The 20,261-nt window shown below is 36.5% G+C and overlaps 1 protein-coding gene across 2 annotated transcripts in view; it reads right to left on the bottom strand.

The window, feature by feature from the left end:
- ITFG1 (integrin alpha FG-GAP repeat containing 1) overlaps positions 1-20,261 on the bottom strand; it is a 107,151-nt gene that overhangs the window by 6,161 nt on the left and 80,729 nt on the right. For both annotated transcript variants that reach the window (XR_010885292.1, XM_067302546.1), the window contains exons 13-16: positions 19,945-19,988; positions 17,297-17,375; positions 1,319-1,443; positions 338-420 (exon numbers count right to left, since the gene is read on the bottom strand). Coding sequence is in view for 1 of the 2 variants with exons in the window: in XM_067302546.1 (XP_067158647.1) it covers positions 338-420; positions 1,319-1,443; positions 17,297-17,375; positions 19,945-19,988 (331 nt within the window). In the remaining variant the exon portion in view is untranslated. The remainder of the gene's footprint in view (positions 1-337; positions 421-1,318; positions 1,444-17,296; positions 17,376-19,944; positions 19,989-20,261) is intronic.

A 20,261-nucleotide genomic window follows, 5' to 3' on the forward strand; every position in this document is an offset into this window, starting at 1 on the left:
ATGTTTGGTGTAACAAAAATGCCTACTTCAACCATTACTGTGCTTGCCATTTATCAGAAAGAAGACTGGTAAATCTAGCAAATATATTTTTATTTACAGGATTGGAGCTGCTAATAGATTTTGAATGGTTATGGGAACTATATAAGAGCCTATATAAATACTTCAAAAGTATCCTGCCTATTCACTGAAGCAACTCCATCTACAGAATTGACCCTCCTCTTGGTTGTTTTTAAATTTACTTTCCCTACACATGTATTTTTTTAAACCTATACATGATGCCTAAACTCTGCATTAATAATGTAATTTTGTGACATGCACTTCAAAATGATGAAATTACCTTCGAGGAACATTATGAGGATATGGAATGACTATAAGCTGAGAGTTCGGTATGATAGCTGTCCATTCCTGTTTTCTTATGGACTGAAAGGAAAAGAAAGGCTGTGTCAATTCCTTACAAGTCAACATACTTTAAAGCAAAGTATCTGAAATCCTCTGTTGAAACATAGAACAGGAGAAACAAAAAAGCTAAAATTACCCTCTCCTCTTTTTTTTTTTTTAAATAAGTGATTATTCCCTTACATTTATAGGTATCTCTTATCCTGAAAGCTCCAAAGCACTTTTAAAAACAAATAAAAGTAAAAATCAAAACAAGTATTGCTGACATGAAATATAGCATCTACTTAAAAAGTACAAAGCAGCAACATTACAGGGAAGGAAGAAAAGAACTGATTCTACAAAGGAATTTTATGCAGGCAAAGCAATTATCCAAATCAAAATTTGACTACAACACTAATGTGAATACCCCTCTTTTTAAAGTAGTACCATGAAACCTTTAAAGATTGCAAATGGTCAGGACCCTACTTCTGCGTTTTGCCTGACGCTTGGATAATCATGGTGATCTCCCCTGCCCACCATATTGATCATGGTTTTATCACTGTGTGAATTTACAGGCCAGCCAGACCAACTCCAGGGAAATCTTACAGCTGACACCATAATAACTGGACTGTCAAATCTCATACACGTTTACCCTATAAACAAGCACTATATACCTGTGCTAACATTTATAGATAACTTCAGTGATCTTTTGGTCTTGTTGTTCACTTCAGAGCTTGCATTCCACCCAAAAGTGGGCACACCGGGTTTTTTTGTGTTTGGTTGTATTTTTTGTTTGTTTTGTTTTGGCAAACTTTTCTGTACTCAAACTTACTACTTTGAGATTCTTCTGAAAAGAAGTGTCCTTAACAGTATGTCTATCCCAACTTTATTAGGAAAGGTAACAACATAAGTAATAGCTTAACAATGTTAAATCTCAACAAACCTTTTCTCCCGAAGGACGAGGAATGCCAACATACAAATGGTCGAGGAAATTAGCGCTGCGTCCCAAGCCTAGCACGTTGTACGGCAACTGGAGAGCAAAATGTGCTGACTGGCTAAGCTGCCCAGCTGAAATTAAATTAGAAAAGAAGCTTCAGCAAGTAATTTGAAAAAGGCTTTCTATACAAACAGACATTTCAGGGTCAAAAATAAAAATGTTCAGGAAATTTTAACTACACCATATGATTATTTAATTCTTAATGGTAAATCCCACATTGCCAAACTACTTGTGCGCACTCAACTTGGAGAATAGCTTAAATGCTTTAGATTTCTGGATAAGATAATTCTTCTGAGCGCTATTTCTATGTTAAACTGAAACTCTGCTGTTTGTTACAAGTTGAGAAGAAATGAGCTATCCACACTAATTTTGATTTGGCCAGCGCTGAGTCTCTTGTTCCATTGATTTACAAACTCAGATTCAATGTGAAGGCTCACTTTTATTCTTATCTGTAGTAATCAGTAACTACTGGCTATTCATGTGTCAAAAAATTAGGTAAATAAATGCTCATGAGCAAATTCTGAAATAATAAATTGATTTAATGGCAACAGGATTACAGCAGTTGCAAGTTAGGTCCTAGTGAGAGCATATAATTATAAAGAACTGAAGGAGAGACTGTAGGGGCAAAAATAACATTTTCTTTTGTTACTTAAAAGGGCAGTAAGGAAACAAGATAAAAGCGTTCTTAGCTATCTACAGATTCACTAACATCCTAGGTCTGATGTGGCTGATTATTCCATTTAAGTAAAAATCTTGTAATCTTTTCATTTCCTGCAAACTGATTCAGATCCTATGGGGATTCTTTGTTCATTTCCTAAAAAGCCTCTTAGTGATCTGGCTCCAGAGAAGGAACGATAGCATCACCTCATAAGCACCTCAGTGAATTCAGCCCTTCACCAGACTAACAGAAATAAGTTCAAGGGATCCTTGACAACAAAATTGGGTTTACATGATCAATCGAAACAGTTTTTCACAAAGATATGAGGTCAGGATTTTTTGAGTGCAAGATTTTTGCACAGCTTTGACAGCTGATGCACAATTTCAGGCATAACCTAAGTTAAGCAACAAAACATAACAGAATGTGAATTGTAGAACAGGAATTCAAATGTTGTAATGCTACTGTAGAAAGCCATAGACAGAATTATGTGCATGAGAAGTCTGCCCAAAGAGATGGGAGTGATTTAATACAGTACCTTAAATCGGACACATACAGAAGAGAGGCACAGGGAGAGAGCGGGAGTGTTTTGAATCCTGATTCTAAACAAAGATACCACCTTTAGCTCAGAGAGACACCGAGGTACACATCACTGGAAGCCGAGGGAGTGTATGCCAGCAACTATCACTCTATACTATCTTTGTTCTCTTGCAGGCATTTGCCAGACTCAGATCAGTCTAAATGGACTTCAGATGGCACCTTACATGCCTTTTCCTCTACTCTTATTTAGAACTGAACATTCATCATATTAGATAGAGATCAGCTGAAGTCACAACCAAAAGATGTGTACTTACAAGCTCTCATTTGGACATCTCAGGAGAAAACACATTTTCAATTGTCATATAGGCAAAATAATTGCTTGTTGCAACTCCAGTGGTTTCAATAGGTATTTATATGGGAGTATTATATTATAATGTAATGCATAAACTATCAAGGAGATCAGTCTTTTTAGCTGATCAATTTATAGCGTGGTGTGCTAGACACTGGTACTCCAAGAGGATGCTTCCCTACAGTTTAGCAGAGGAAGATCCATTTCTGTGCTGTTAAAAACCAAACTAAACCAACCAAAGAATAACATCAAGTTTATCACGTTACTTTTGGGAAACATTAAAGAGATTTAAATAAGCTAAGACATTTTGCATTTCCTGAGATTATATTTACAGCCAACTCCTTTCTGCCTTTCCATACTTGAGTTTCTTCCAAGGCTGGAATTCTGAAACGCAGAACTGGATGATGATAATTTTGTACTGCTATACAGTGATGATTACTTCATGGTTCTGCTTCCCTGAATTATGCCCCTGTGCACCTCCCGCTCCCGCCCCAGCCCTGGTTATTAGGAAGAAGCTTCCCATATGCTGTCAGGCTCCTCTGTTATCACAATAAGAGACCGTCCTGCTGGATGTGCAGCAGCAGCTGCCTATATGAATACTGGTTTCAAGACTTACAATAGGGTCGAAGGAGGGGATGAAAAAAGAGCACCCTGTTGTTGGTCTCCAGCTCTCTACCTCACATTGTCGGGTACACTGAGGGCGGCCTAAGGAGAAGCATCCCGTCATCAGGGTGCTCCAGGAGAACCTGCTGTCACGAAGTTACGTGCACCGTTGCTGCTGGGGAACAAGCACCGATTATTACTAGCCTACTAGGACTTAATGCAAACTTAACACTAACGATTCTAAGAATTTTAAGAATGCTAACCAGTATAACAGGTAACATTCTCCAGTGGAATCTAATTTTCAAGTTGATAATAGAAAATATGGCATCATTACAGGCAACGTACAATATGTACAAAAGGGCAGTAAGTAGCTACTCTGATGCATTTACAAGGTTTTCTATGGTGGTCATATACATACATTTTATTTGTGGTTGTTCCCTTTTTCCATTTTAAGGGAGAAGAGGGATTTCTTTCAGTTCATCTGCAAACTCCGCTGCAGTTTACCGTACTTCCTATTTGAGAACTATATTGTTGTAGCAACTAAACATGATATCTGCATTCAGTGATACAACTTCACACAAGGCAAACTGCAGATAACATGCATCACAGAAAATTATATGGAACATCACAGAAAATTATAAAGGAACCTGAGAATGAAAAGTGTCTTTGCATTTCAATATGCCATTAGCCTAGATGGCTGTGTTGCCTAAAATTTAAGTTTTAACAGGTTAGATGAAAAGTTCAGGCATAAAGTGCTGTTTTCAAACAGGCCTCAACCTCATGGGGTAAATATTCTGTGTTACAGTAGTTTTACAGCTGTGATTATGCTGTTTAAAAAGGAAGATAAATCTGAATTAATTTCACTTAGATGAGATGTGAAACATCAATCTGATTAGAGTTAACTTTTTAATCAAGCTAAAATACTATTTATAAAAAACCCCCCAATAACTGTCACTAAAAATTAGGCATACTGTAGATTTAGTTTTACCCCCTGCAAAACCATGTAATGAGCAAGATGACATGGAAACATTTAAATAGGACTTGCACTTCCAGTCCTCTGCTGTGACACTAAGAACACTGCATACATTGTTCGGGGAATTCCTAGATTATGGAATCCATGTCAGAAAGCATTAACTGAGAAGCTTTTCTCTTTGAGAATAGGGATTTTTCCAATAAGCTAAGGTGATGGTATAGCACTTTTGAATCTGTCCTTGCTTTGTCACAGACTTCCTGCATGATCTTGGCTAAATTCCTTAATCTCTGTGTCACAATTTTCAATTCTAAAATGGGAATAGCTATCTCATAGGCATCTGATTAGAGTAAGCACATAATATTTTAAGGCACTGACAAGACAAGACAAGACTTTACCAGGGCAAAGGAAGTAATAAGGAACAAAGATAAGTTTACTAAACTTGACTCAGAAACAAAAACAAAAAAACAAGGTATGTATTAATTGATCATGCTATAACATAATAGAGGATTTAGTTTAAAAACTGTTTCACTAAAGCTGAATTCTGAAAGACTGAGTGCTGGTGTAATGCATTTCCCACTGAAAAGCATTTAGAATGACTTTTGAGTGAGATATTTAGGATTATGAGGAGACTGTAATTGAGATCTTCCTTTTTTCTTTCCTCATACAAATGAAATGATACACCATTTCAACAACTAAATTAAAGGAAATAAAAGAAAATGTCATACACTGTGTGCAGTCAGCCTTAAAGAGATTAGAGAGTCAGATACTGTAGCCAGAATTCTTAAAAGCACTGAATAATTTCATGGCTACTAACACTAGCTCTTATGCCTACTAAGATAAGGATAATGAAATCTTATGCTTCAGAATGTAAATGGATCATTTGCAAAGGTTAAAAAGGAACGTTTTCTTCTACATAGCAGGCAGAAAATGCATAAATACATTTTGATTTTTTATTTGCCTTTAAAATTGAGAGAGATTAGCTAAACAGGAATGGGGATGACTGCATGGAGAAGGTTCTAGTTTACCTTAAAGCTGACTGACTACAAATATGAGAGGTCTTTGAGACTGTATTTTATACTTTGTTCCACTTACATATACCATATAAATTCTGCAAGAGTTTGATGGTTACTTACATGTTCTACTTAGAATTGCAAACAATTAATTTAAAACGACAAGTGTGCATCTGAGAAAGAGATGTAGAAACTTTCAACAAAGATTAAAAACAAAAAAACTACTGTTAAAAGTTTATTCTGTTATATTTGAAGTTCTGCCACTGATAATTCATTTACTTATGAAAATATTTCAAATTTAATTTAAATAGCACCCTAGAAATTTGCTTAGTTGTAAAACTATTGTAAATACGTTTCCACTTTTTCCAAGAATATAAGAAAATATCATTCAATCTTCAAGCAGGAAGGCAGGACTTGATACTTATACTAAGATTGTTCATTAAACTTTTGGAAGTCTGAGTAAGCAACACTGAGAAAATGCCTTTTGCTTCACATGTATTTCAGTATCTTTACCATATTGCCATGATTTTGTTTTAGCTTCAGCACTATTATTTTTAACAAGTAAAAGACAAAGTATTAAAAAAACAAACAAACCAAACCTCTCCTGTTCATGCTGTATCTTATTATTTTTAGACTACTTAAAAGATTATTCAACACTGAAATCTAAATTTTCATATTGCGAATGCAATATGCCTTTCTCCTGTGTGTGTCCTTATTAAAAAAATATTATTTGTAAGCACCCAAATATCATGAGCCATGAACTTACCGTAAAGCGTTAGTATTTATATTTTTGTTTTAAACCATGTCAATTAAGTTACTGCTTCAAAAAGCTTGGACAGAGTAAAAAAAACCCAACACTAAGACATGGTTTCAATGGTTTCAGCCTGCCAGAGACCAAATTTTAAAGAAAAAGCTAATGATGTTGAGCAGCTCAACCTTAGAAAATTTTGCATGGTCTGATATTCAGAAATCATTCTGAACATAATTTTATCTATCTATCTATCTCCTTATTTTTGAAGTCTGCATACAAAATTTGAAGCAATCCATATCATTAACCTTTTGAAAGTCTTGTCTGAAAAACAGAATGATGTGTCCTCTGTGACACATGCAGTACTTGCTCTTTTAGTATATCTAAATTAAGACATTTCCCTTCTGTTTCCATTATACTGATGTATACTTACTAAAAGCCTAAGAGTAACCAACTATGCCCTGGGTTAAATTGCAATATCCTAAAACAGATTATTTCAGGGTGAGTACACCTAAGCAGCATAAGAAGTGCTTAAATGAAACCGATTTAACTTCATGAAAGAAAGGTGACTGCATTTACATTTAGTAGCAATGTTTTTTATTGTTTCTTTAAACAGAACTGATACTGTGTGATATTGGATTTCTGAACCAGTCTAGTTGAACCTACATAAATATATTCACAATACTGATATTGTTCAGCTGTAGTTTAAATAAACTTATTTTATGGAATAACAGAGCAAAATGCGTGAAAACACTATACGTATTTGAAGGACTATAAGAAACTCTGATTTCAAACCTGTCGTCTCCTTAAGCATCACTCTTCTAATTTTTTATTAAGTTTTTCTCAACAAAATATCGTTTTCTTTTAAGTAGTCTGTTAAAGCCATTGAGATTAACTTAAAATACAGTAATAACATCTAGACTTTCGAAATTCCCCAAATATTCATACATCAGAGGACTGAATAAGACCCAAATGTATTTTCATAAATGAAAGTGTCATAACCATCTAAGATTATTTCTTCTGGATGCTATATTTTCCCATAATTGCAAAATGATGCATTTATCATAAGCTGTGATATAGTTAACCAAAATAGTAACTGAAGATATTTGTGAACTATGACTCAACCTGTCAAAAAAAAAAAAAAATCTAACAAAGAGTTAGAAAATAGAACAAAGAGTTGCTTTGTTTTAGACATATATTCTTTTTACCTGTTGACAATGTAGATGACTTTTCTGGTAAAAATACAAGTCATGACATAAAACAGAGTCTCTGAGTTGTAGCCTGTAGTCCCAGACCTGCACCTAAACTTTCTTGTACTATTATCTACCTTTATATTTAGGTCAACACAAGAATGCCTGCTTTCTTGGGAGATTGCACCTTGAAAAACTGAAGGTTTTTCCAAAAACCAACATGCAGTAGTTGCACAAACTGCTCCATAGCTGTGAACAACAAGCATGTGGCTGGAAGAAGACAAAGCCAGTTCAAGAGCTGTGCAAAATTTCACAGTGAACATACCTCACTTAAGCTGCATAGGTTGAAATACTACAATGATATTTACTGCTCTAAAGCCACTGCTGCATTGCACAGCGAAGCGTTTCTCCATCTTTTGAAGCTGGCAGCTCCTTAGTTTAATTGAAAATATGCCAGAATGACTTACTACAGAAGAAAGGGAAATATTAGCGATAATAATGAGATACCCACCAAATTTGCATGAAAAATTTACAAAGCAGCTTTCAGAAAAAAAATCCAAACTTGAAAGCTTATAGACAGTTGGGGAATTTGATTTTCTTGGCTTTAGTTGAAAGCTTTACTTCAGTTCCCTTATCGCTGCCTTTGGAGCTGTAGCCCACTGGTGGGTGAAAAAAATACCGGAGAAAGAGCTCTCTTTGTAGTTAAAATTATGCAGCGGCAACTTCAGCTTTATAAGGACGTGTTGCTTCTCCCTCTTCTGACTTAGCTGTTTGCCTTTTTTCATTAGTCCACACAGTAGGAGATTCTGGATGGATGCAGTACACAACTTCACCTCACAACTTCATCTGCAATTCCTTTTTCTGGAGTTCCAGAAATAATTGGAAAAAGTGGGTTGAATATACATATTTGCAACACAGATGATAGCTAATATTTGCAGTACTGCTAACACTCTTGTGATACTTTTCTTCTAAAAGCTGAAACTCCCAAACTGATATAGTTAGATGAGAATATATGTTTTTATTAAGAATAACTTTACACTCACAATTGCAGAAGTAAAACTAGAAAGTCCAACCACTTAAACAATAAAAAGATCATATTGCTAATATTCCAACCACTTGCATAGAGGAAAAATGTCTAATTTATAATCCCTGAATATTTAAAGATTGGGAATATTGCCTGCAACATTAGAAGTTCAAGTGAAGTTTTCTAAGCAAAGAAGGAGTTATATAGAAAAACATACTAGCAGAGTGTGCCCACTTGTAGCAACCAAAAAATCCCTCCTAGCAGAATTCAGCTATTCAATTATTAAATGATTCCAGCTTCTTCTATGAACACGATCTTCCTTCTGCCTGGCGCAAGTCTGCATATTGAATCCTGCAGTGTCAAGTGACCACCAAAATGAAGCTTTACTTTGCTGCTGTCTGGTACACACCACAATGTTTCTGTTTCAAGTCATTACTAAAATAGCTGCTAGACATTTGTGTTCGCCTCACAAACCAATTTTATTAAACAGCATGAGAACTCAATGCAAAAACAAAGAAGAGTAAGCAAATTTCTGTGATCTAGAAGAGCACAGCTTAACAGCATGTGAAGGCTCATTCTGCCATGGAAGGTTTAAAACAAAGCAAAGCAAAACCAGCAAAACAAGAGCTCTGAAATGAGGACTGCAAAACTATCTTACAAATAATCCTGAGCTGGGACTGAAGGCAGCATTTTTTAAAAAGAGAAACGACCTATTGGTAAGGACTTGAAGTGGCTTTTCATATCCTTTGCTATTTGTCAAATTGGATCTGGGCTTCAATAAGGCAGCGATCGCTGCTAATGAGTCCCATGTACATGAATCAATGAAGTGCTTCCTGTGCAAAATAGGACTTAAAGTTTATCTCTGCAATAATCCATGAAGTCAGATTAATGGGAAGTCTCTCCTAGAATTCAGGATGGCTATTTCCAAGAGGGTGTATCAGAGGCGGCACAGTACATGGGCAAAGAGGTCCTTGGAAATAAAGTTTTGGTGTGTATATCTGGTATTATTCTCTATTTTGTAATGGTGGATAGTGAACGGACCAATGAATATGCCCTTGAGGAACAACACATTTAGAAGTTGGTAACTTTAAAATAATAAATCATAGAATCAGGGCATATAAAAAAGAAAAGCTAGTAGGTTTGGATACAGTTTGTCAACTCTACAGGATGTACTGCGTAACAAACTAAATCTATGTTTGGACTTCAGTCATACAGCTGACTAAACACATCATAGCTTGATCCATATGAACTGAACCCATTCATATGATAATACTACACCTAGGTATGGAAATTGATCTTTCGCTAAAGCAGAATTATTTATTGGCCTGTTGTCCCTGGCCCACAGAATTAATATTTTTGGTAGACACGTGCTTCAATTATGACCCTATTTATTTCAAACTCTAATTGTAAAGCCAAACACAAGCCCATCAGCAGATTTTAACTTTGAGAGAGAAAACTAAAATGTCTGTAACAGAGGCTGAAATACAGAAGATGTTCTCCCATTTTAAGAAGAAGTGAAAACATTAAACAATATAATCTGAAGCTCTAGCTGGGAGGATTTTTGCCTCGACTGCCCGGCTAGTCGACACACTTGTGTCGGCCAGTACTGCTGAGGTTACGGCAGCTCATAGCTGCCACTCTCATCCTGCAGGGTAAAGGTGCACACAGACAGACTTCAGGGCTAGGAACCCTACAAAGAGAAAGCGGAAGAGGGAGAAAGCAAGCAGGAAAACAGAAAGTAAAGAGGGTAAAAAGATCGAGATGGCTAAAGGTAGCCTGATGTTCATGATATGAAATCTCCAGAGCAGCATCCAGCCCTTGACTTGTTCAACCCTTGACTAGACAATGTTCCAATAAGAAATTTAACATTCCTCTCTTGTGCTGGTGCTGTAATATGAAACAGTTCTTGGGCAGTTTCTGAAAATATTCTAAAAATTAACAGCTGCTCCGTATTAAATTTCAAGTAACTGATCTTATTTGCGTTCCTCTGGAACCACAAGGATGTTAATTATGAGAAAATCAGTTTGTGTTACTGGTAATAAAATAAATGAAGCCAAACATATCAAGTAGGTAATCATCTTTTCAAGAAAGCACAAAGACAATCATTATTGGGATTTCCACTACAGCTTGCAAAAATGACATGCCTACATTTTACTCAAGCTCTGAACTATTACATAGAGCAGTATAGATGTAATCTACAGTAATTCGAGCCTTACCTAACTTGTGTAAGTCATTAAGCAAAATTATATTTAATAACAAAGATTAGGGATATTTCATTACCACAGATGATTTTTTAGGATGCAGACATTCATTAAAAAAACCTTGCATTTGGTTAGCTTTACTAAATTCATCTCATCTATTCCTCTGCCCCCCCAAACAAATTCAATTTACTCTATGCTCAACTTCAGTATTGTGTTGTAATTTATGCTGTCGCATTGTTGCTTACAGTTCCAGCATTCAGCTCAAAAACACCATGTTAGAATAATATATCAGAAATTACTTAGTAGCTAATAAAAACATGGAAGTGCAGATGTAGAGCTGAAAATCTAGGATAACACTCATACTTTAATGTGGAGTCTCCTTAAAAGTAACAAGTTCAAAAGAAGAAATGGGGAATGGAGAAGGCAGAAAGTGGGGAACAGATCAGAAAGCCCGAATGAAATTTGAATTTGCCTACTTTTCCCAGATTTACCCCAGAACCTGATCTGATCTCAAGCATAAAATGTCTTCAATATAGAAAGAACTGTTGCAACTGAATTCCTCTCAGAGAGAGGAGGTCTGCAGAGATATAACCACAGATGTAAGACCGACCCACGTTTTTCAATTCTAATGCTCATTTTGGCAATTGCTATTCCTTGTGGCTAATTTAACAATATTTCTTGTTGTAAGATTACAAGTGAATTGAGCAACGTAAGAATAAAAGCACCATATATGTCCTAATTGTTATTCTGCTATCTTTTAACAACATAGTGAAATGTTAACAGTAGAAAGAATAATTCCAGCAATGTTTAAAAAACCCTTTCAATTATGTAAATTCCCCGTAGTTAAGACTCGGCAGCTCAAAGAACCTTACAACGAAGTAGCTAAGGACAGACGCGTGGGCACTATTATTTTACTCTTTGCCCGAGTACTGCATACACGAAAGATACCATAGTCACAGAACTGAAACCCTCCGGAACAAGGAGCAGCGGGAATAGCGTGGTGGATGGTTCTTTAAGTACCATGTGATTCACTTTAGCCCAGGGATGGAAGGATACCTTCAGTTAACTGCATGATTTGGTTTCTGTGGTCCAGTTAATAATTTTTCCAATGCTAAGATCAGTGGTAAAGATGACAAATAGCATCAGTTAACTTGAAAGTGTGATGAGAATTGTTTTCATTAGGGGAAGAAAAAAACCAAACCAGTGCTGTTCCTCATGTTATTCTTTGGGAGATTATATAAAAAAAAAGTAATTAGAAACTATCAATCAATCAGATTTTTTTAATATATATTTTTATATATATTTATGTATATAGATATCTCTTTGGATATAACTGTTCCTTGATATTAAATAAGGAATGCAAATAAGTTATTGAAAATCAGTTTGAAAAGGTATATTGAGGCCATGCTTTTAAAAGCTTGATGTAGTAAAGGTATTTTGTAGGTTTATATGTGGCCCAAAAATGCAAGAGCATGGATTTTAAAAAAAGCATGATTTTACCAACTCATATCAATCATTTAATTTTGGTGCTAAAGACCACAAGCCCTATAAAGGCAGGGCTGGTGAACGTCAGGCTTGCCTGCAGCTAGCAGAACGGCGTGTGCGGTGAGCCGTACGATCGAAACAGAGCTCAGCTTAGGGAAATTCTAAACAAGCCCCGCTGCTAGGACTACGTTTCTGAAGAGATACGGACACAGCTGTTGCGGGCAGAAATACAACGTGTTGTGCTTGGAGTTTTGTTTCTACAGTCAGCTTGTTTCAAAGCTTGACTTGATAAGTAACATGTAGGTTAACTTCTCTTGTTTTTCCATTTTTTTTCCCTTTTTTTTAAAAATTAAGAATTAATCTAAAACATTTTAGCATTTTCAAAACACTTAATGGAAGATCTAATTACTAGACAAATAGTTAATTAAAAAAAATCTTGAATACTACAAAAGCCCTAAACGTCACTTAAAATAATTTAAAAACATTCTGTGTTCCAGTTTGGTACCGTCAGCCAGGATATATATATAAACATGTTGCTTGAGGTGTTTCTTGATTGTTACATCAGAATCATATTCCTTTTGACCATGTCTTTCAAGATAATAACCTGTAGGTCAGTAATTCTAGTTAGGAAAGCATTTACTGAATTTTACAAGTAGGACTTGTACAAGAAGAAAATGTAGTTATAAACTTAATATAATAGCTTGAGAAAATATGACTTTGAAAAGTTCTTGGCTGAATTATACAGACTCAAAAAAATCTATTAACATATTGTATTTGAGAAACTGATCAAAGAGCGTATTAGAAAATTCCCTGTAGCAATACTGCTAGGGTCACAAATGCACTTGGAATTCATTACTGTTATTTCATAATGCCAAAGCTGAGAAGGAAATTCATCATGACTGGGCTCCGTTAGGTTTTTGTTATTGTAAGTACGGCAGCAGTGAGGATGAATGTTACTACAACAGTATTAAATCATGCTAGATAACTGTTTCTCAGAGTAAAAACTGCAATCCTAAAAGTACCTTCCTCCCCCCTCCCCAAAAGACTCCTCCCCAAAAGATAAATGTTTTAAAGAAAAATATACTTGTTCTTGTTCCTGGAAGAGGGAAATGAAAGACAACAATATTAAGAAGATGATACATAAAATTAATAGGTACAAATATTAAGCTTGTTTTATTCCCCACACATACAGGGAATTTGTGAGCAATGTGTATTCTTCCATGACAGAGGAGTCAGTAGAGGCAAGAACATCTTTATTTTACCAGCTTAGGAGTAAAAGCCAAAGGGTCAAGTATACACAAAACAAACTCATCTAAGTTTGCAATCCCCTAGTCCCACAAGATAGGGTTTAGAATCAGTTTATAGTGCTGTGAATTAACCTTTTAATAGATGTTCTGAGCCTGAGGCCTTCCAAATCCAATAGAAACATATAATTATTCTGCCATCTTCTCATTAAAACCATGTCAATTTATAAAATCAAGTTTATTTACAGAAGTGACATATAATAAATCATCCAGGTAGGTCAAGTTTCAGTCCGCTACAGTTATAGTTTATGGTATGCTAAATATAAAATGTTTTTATAATTAATTATATAGGTTCTAGCAGCTGTTAGACATGATTTTATAAATGTTTAGGATGAGCTCACTTAAAATATCAGATTTCTAAGTTTGAGATTGTTAACTACAAATAAGTAGTAGTGAAAAACTGCCCTGACTAGATAAACAACATATCCAAATGAGTATAATTAGATCTAAGGAACTGTTATGTTGTAGTATATTTGATTTATAGCAGTTTTATAGCACTCTCCTAAAGGAGCATGGTCAGTTTGATGGTTTTACTAATGTTTTTCTTTACTCAGGAAATAAACTTTTTTGTTACTTAGGCAGTTAGAGTTATTTACCAGTACTCCTCATTCTCTGATAATAAAGTTGTGTGTAGGTATCTATTCCCAGTCACATGGCTAAAGGAATTATGAATCTGTGCTTTCACGAGGTTAACTCTATTTGCATTGGTGTGCCAAATTTTAGGCAGGCCTGCATTAATTCCCCGTGAGCCTGAAGAAGTAAATAGATTACACTGTTTTAAACGTGTTGATTTCCTCATTTAGCTGTATGCTCACCGAACAAGTACACTGGACTAGCTTTTAGTGGCAGGCTGGAAAGAAATTTTGTAATCCAGAGATGATACTATTTTCAAGGAACTTGGATAGTAGCTCTGGAGAAGATGGCTTATCAAGAGGTCCACACCCCGAGCAGACAGCCCTGAGGAGCACAGCCGGTGCAGTCATCAAGATGTAGCTTAGTTAACAGCAGGAGGGAGAGAGAAGTAAACTACAGTCTGTCTTTTTTATTGCAGAAATTTGTAAAAGAAAAGAGTTTTTATACTCTTTACTGAGATACTAAGTGCTTTCCAAATTGTTTACACTTTTGTCGTTGTGAATAACAACATTCATATGTCTTTTTAAAAAGGAATGAGTACAATAAAACTGCTTGTATTTAACGGTATATGTCTTAACAGTATCTGTCAGAAACTCAACTCTAAAGCCAATACACAACATGGAAGCTAAACCAGGATTAAAACTAAGACACCCAGACATCAAGAAGAACAGAAGAGAAAAGATAAGTCACTCCAGTGTGGAATAAAGACAGATGGACAACACGATATGAATCTGTAGAAACCTGAGGCAAAATGCCTTAAGAAACAAGATGTAAGCTGTGAAACTAAAGAAGTCCGGGTTCTCATGGATAGGAATCCTGCACCTCTCTGCAAGCAGCCCAGCTTCCTTTACGGCACCTGCAACACCCTTCACCTCATCTTCCAGCCGCCCTCAGCCCCTCCGCAGCACCCCAGGCTTTCCTCCCGGCCCCTCACTGCCGCGGGGGAAGGACGCGGCAGGTACGGCTCGCGCCGCGCTGCCCGCGGGCTGGCCCTATGGGCAGCCGGAGGACAAAACACCCCAAATAACTGTTCCTCTCCAAGTAAAGTCTTTTTCTCAGGGAATTCTGTCTGGAGTCATGGACCATCTGTCTCTGGAGTGAGTTCTGCCTTTTACCCAACTGCTGGTATTTACAGAATTGGTAGAGTCTTATTGGAGACATTTTAGGCTTCAGTTAAAATTGGCTTAAGTAGACCACTGAATTCAGTTGTAACTAGGGACTACAAATACCCCAAAAAGCAGCACACTGAAGGAAGTTTCATGTCCATAAGAAACCAGGCTTTCTGTGGGCACGGAGAGAGATCCTCTATAAGCTTTTACCAGTATTTTCTGCTATGGTGAACAAGATAAGCTATACTGCGACTTGGCTCCGACAAACTCACAAGCCTTCATCGTGATAACCGACAATAATGAGAGAGGCAAGTTGCCAGCCAGGCAGTGCTGGCCCCGCAAGCGCAGGGCTCTGCTACGCTGCACGGCCAGACTAACACAAAACTAGAATTTCTGAACTCATCATGCGGCCCTAAATGTTTCTGACCGAGTACGCACGCTCATCTTAAATTCAGCTCAGGAAGAAAACCCTTGAGAGCAATGAAGTTGAGGGCAAAACTGGCAGGACCGCTAATTTTTTAAAATGAATTCCTACAACAAATTGAAAAAATACTCCACATTTTCATATTAGCATGAATTATTAGTTTGGTTAAAAATGTAAGCTAAAACTTTCAAGCTTATTTGCCTAAAGTTAGGCACCTAAACCCATATTTAAACATGTATGAATACAGAAGTACATATCAGGATATGTTTTTTGAAGTTATCTGGTACATATTTCTGGACATCTTTATTTTTCCTTTATCTTTTCTGAGGTTGGATAAACAGTTCTGAGCACAACATTCAAGATGAGAGCATATCACTGATTTAGAACTTAACACATCAGCATGTTTTCCCCTAACTTAATACTATTGTTTTAAATAAATGCTATAATTAGCATTATATACGGTATATAATTAGCATTAAATTGCTCTAATACAGCTATTAAGTCTGTAAAAAGGTATACAGTTTTCCCAGTGAACTATGCCAGGGCTTTTTTTTTTTTCTTTTTATAGTGAGTTTAATTTGGACCTAGAAGTAAGACTTACATGATAGATGCAGAAAACTGCCATATTGTGAAGGAGGAGGAAAGGGGGCAACTTAACAATGTGCATACTCTGAATGTATTTCGGCTTGGGAGTTTGGGAATTTTGGCTAAGTGACAGGGGGTCCATTATGAGAGCATGGTAATAAGACTAATAGTCATAACAAGTTACACCAATAGACCATTTAGTTCAGTAATCTGTGTCTTCTAGGAGCCAACAGTAGATACAGAGGAAGGGAGCATCAAAATCAGAGTCTTATTCCAGCACTAGGCACTGTCTGGACTGTGGCCTAATGGATTATTCTTTTTTGAATCCACCTACTTAGTTTTTGGACTCATGTAAACTACGGCATCCACAATATTTTGTGCAATTAAATTTCTTGTTAAGCTACAGGCTGCAAGAAGAACTGCTTCCTTCCAGTGGTTTTGACCCTGTCACCCCTGATTTTATTTGATACCTTGTAGTTGTTGTATTATGAGAAAGGACATACATCCACTCCCTCTATCTTCTTCATGCTACTTATGATTTTACAGACTTCAGTATTACTGAAGTTCAGTAAGCTTGCTAGATGAAATGAATAACTCCAGAAAAAGACATCCTTGCATGCATGATAAGTGAGCTATCATAATTAACACGTTTAGTGACTGCTATTTTGATCCTTTTTCATGTAGCTACAAGATTCCAGTTAGATATTTCAAGCCTACTATTGTTTCTTCATACATAATTGCTACGGAACTTGTAGAAAAAGTCCACTGCTAGAAGCTCATGTGGTTTCATGAGCTGATGACACTGTACCCAATGATTTTTTAGACTGGGTGAGATATAGCAACTGTTTAAAAACACTTTGCATGGGACAGAAGAAAGGAAGAAAGAATACAGTTGCAATATTTATAATAAATATGCAATCTGGAAAATAAGAATGGGAAGTTGCTTTTTTTTCCCCCCCTTGTAATCTGGAAACACTGTTCAAAGCAACCAGTCCCATTTTACTCTGTAGATTTCTTTCCATCTCTCTCTAAGCTGCCGAGAAGTATTTAAAGACCATGCCATGTGTATTCTTACTATGAAGTTATCTTACCTGACCCATTTTTCAGGTATCCATTTGCATCTACAGTTGTGTACATGATATAAGGACCAGGCTGATTAACACCAAAAGGCTACAAGGAAAAAAAAAGAAAAAAATTGGCAAAATTTTATATTTATTTCTTCGATTTTACAAACAGACAGAGCTATACTAATAAAACAGTAAACCAAAGAGAAACTTTCATAGATTAATAATTTCCTAAGTATATGGATAATTCTGAAATCGAAATTATTTTGGTTGTAGCATTACGCAAAAATTAATTTTCATAATAAGGCTAATCTGTTGGCTAAGTTATGTTACTTAGTTCTTTTCTGAATACTCTTTAATACACCAATAAAAAGCTCTCTAAAACAGAGCTGCTTTCAGGACAGGAAATAATAAAAAAAAGAATACAACCCCCCCCCCCCCCCAAACCAAAAACCCATGCTCCTAACACCTAAATACTTTAAAATGTCAGCATTAGCTTGAGGAAAAAACATAGGCAAAATACACACAGTGTATTTTCCCAACACTTAATGTTATTTTTGGAAGGAGAAAACAAAGACTATGAAGAGCCCCAAGGCTCACTTGCTCTCTCTCTCTCTATCTCCCAAAAAAAAAAAAACAAAAAAACCAACAAAAAAAACCAACACACAACAGACAGATGTTCAACTCTTAAAAAAGGTGTATTTAAGATATTAGGGGAACCGATCTAAACCAATCTAAAGTGTCTTTAAAAGTGATTTCAAGTTTATTTCAAGGCCATACCACAACAGCGGGTTTGCAATTCAGAGTCGAACCAAACTTTCTGGCCCTGTCCTTCATGCGTCCAGAGCTCTCATGCCTTTAGCATCCTGCTCTCCTGCAGCGCTCTGGCAGAGCCCGTCGCGCCTGGGTAGCGGATCCGCTGATTCAGTTTTGACGGATAAAGGGAAATTTACTTTCTTTTTGTCAGGCATGAAATTAATTGTTACTCAGGAAGAAAGTGACACTTTTCAGTCCCACTGCAAAGGTTTAAGGTTTCCTAAGGAGTTATAAGAAAAAACTAAAAATTCAAAGAAGCTGTAACTGCCTGTTTTAAAAAAGTAGAAATCATTCAATATTTGCTGAGACTGTACTGTTTTTATGGCCTTTTTGAATCTGAAAATACATACAAAAATTCAAACCTGTGTTACCATTATTTAGCACTGTTTTATTTAATGAAAGTGATTGAATAAAGAACTTCTTGTCAAATGGCAATATCTATTCTAAATAATTTCTTTTGAGGGAGAAAACATGTTTAACCAAAGTACGATTATGGGAGGGGGGGGGAATCAAAGGGAGTTGTGGATTACTGAGCAATGAACCATAACAAATTTACGTAAGGAAGATTGAGGGAAGGAAACAACAACAAACCCCCCACAAGTATCTCGTATGGTGGGAGGGGAAGGGAAGCAGTTAGAAGAAAAGATTTTCAAGAAAGTTTTATTTTTCCATGTTGATATGAGGGCATCCAATCCAGAAAAAGATCTTTCACATCAGTTGCAGAAATGACACTAAAAAGAAGAGATGATGACACATTTCACACTATACTTCAGAAAAATGGTAATTTGTAAACCATAGAAGTGATGATGAGATGCAAGATCAAAGCCGGGAACATAATAATGGCCAGAATGGAAGGTAAGGAGACAGCAAAGACGATGTTAATGCAGATCCATGAAAGATGAATAAATGAGGTGAAATTTTGGATTTTTTTTTTTTTTGCCAACTGGCTGTATTCTGACAAACATACATCCTGACACTTTCTGACAGTCTCACTTACAGAGAAGGCAGTAATATTTCAATGATTTTGATAATGAAGTGCTCACCAGCATCTGTTGTGAAAGTTTACTTTTTTTCCTTTGAAACCTTCTCTTTAGTTTTCCAGTTAAGCTAATAATATCATCAAACCTGCTTATAATATCAAAAATGAAACCTTATGTCTTAAAATAGGCTTGAAGAAAAAGTTGGTCCCATTTGAAACAGTTTTTGCATTTCCAAATCAAAATGAAATTTCATACGGTAGCAGAGCTGAAGTGCAATTACTAGTTTTGATTTCTCTAAATTCTTCTTTTAGGCCAACTTTTACTGTGAACAGAGTAAGTTGTTAACTGATGGCTTGGTGGGTGGGCCGAGGGATCTGGAGATAATTCCAATAACCACATTTATATGTGGTTAATCTGCAGAATCATCAGAATTAAGTCTCTCTCCCTTTCCCTTCCTGCACCCACCTCCTGTGCATTGCTGTGTGCTCTGGGCCGCCCAGAAGCGGTGACCCGGCAGCCTGTGGCTGAATCCGCCACACTGGTTTGGCCTGGCCTTTGCGACGGCCCAGAGCAGACGTGGCCGGCTGGGCAGTGGGCGCTCTGGTGGGTTTACACAGGTCCTTCTAGTAGCTGGTGCATCGCGGCCCCTGTGATGCTAGGTACAAGATGTTGCTGCGGGATCAGTCCATTGGTTTCATCTCTGAGCAGGCAGCTAGAAGACGATTGGGGCTTCAGACTGCGCCGAACGGGGCCGTGCCTGGTTTGGGCGACACGTTCCTCCAGGAGGAGCTGTCTCAGTTACATGGACAGCTCTCAGTATAACTGGGCCCCAGCCTGCTTTGAAGCTAAATAGCAATGTGAAGTTATAGTTATACTTACTGTTATTTTCCGAGGGCAGTCATTAGAACAGAGGCCACTGAGAACTGTGGAAAAACAAAAATTTAGTTTACAGTGTTTACATTAACAAGCCATTTTTCAAGTACTACCTCTGAAATCTATTCAAGTTTATTAAGTGTCACGTAGCCATTAAAATACATACAAAAATTACTACTATATGACTTATGTTAATGTATAAAAGAATTCCTAATGTCTTTGAAGTATACTGTTTTGTTGAAAACAATCAGCTACTCGCTGTTTTATCACACCTATTTGGTTAACCAGCTTCAAAAGGGGAGATTTGCCAGTTAAAAAAATCC

This window comes from Apteryx mantelli, chromosome 10, assembly GCF_036417845.1.
Source record: "Apteryx mantelli isolate bAptMan1 chromosome 10, bAptMan1.hap1, whole genome shotgun sequence".
Lineage (NCBI taxonomy): Eukaryota > Metazoa > Chordata > Aves > Apterygiformes > Apterygidae > Apteryx > Apteryx mantelli.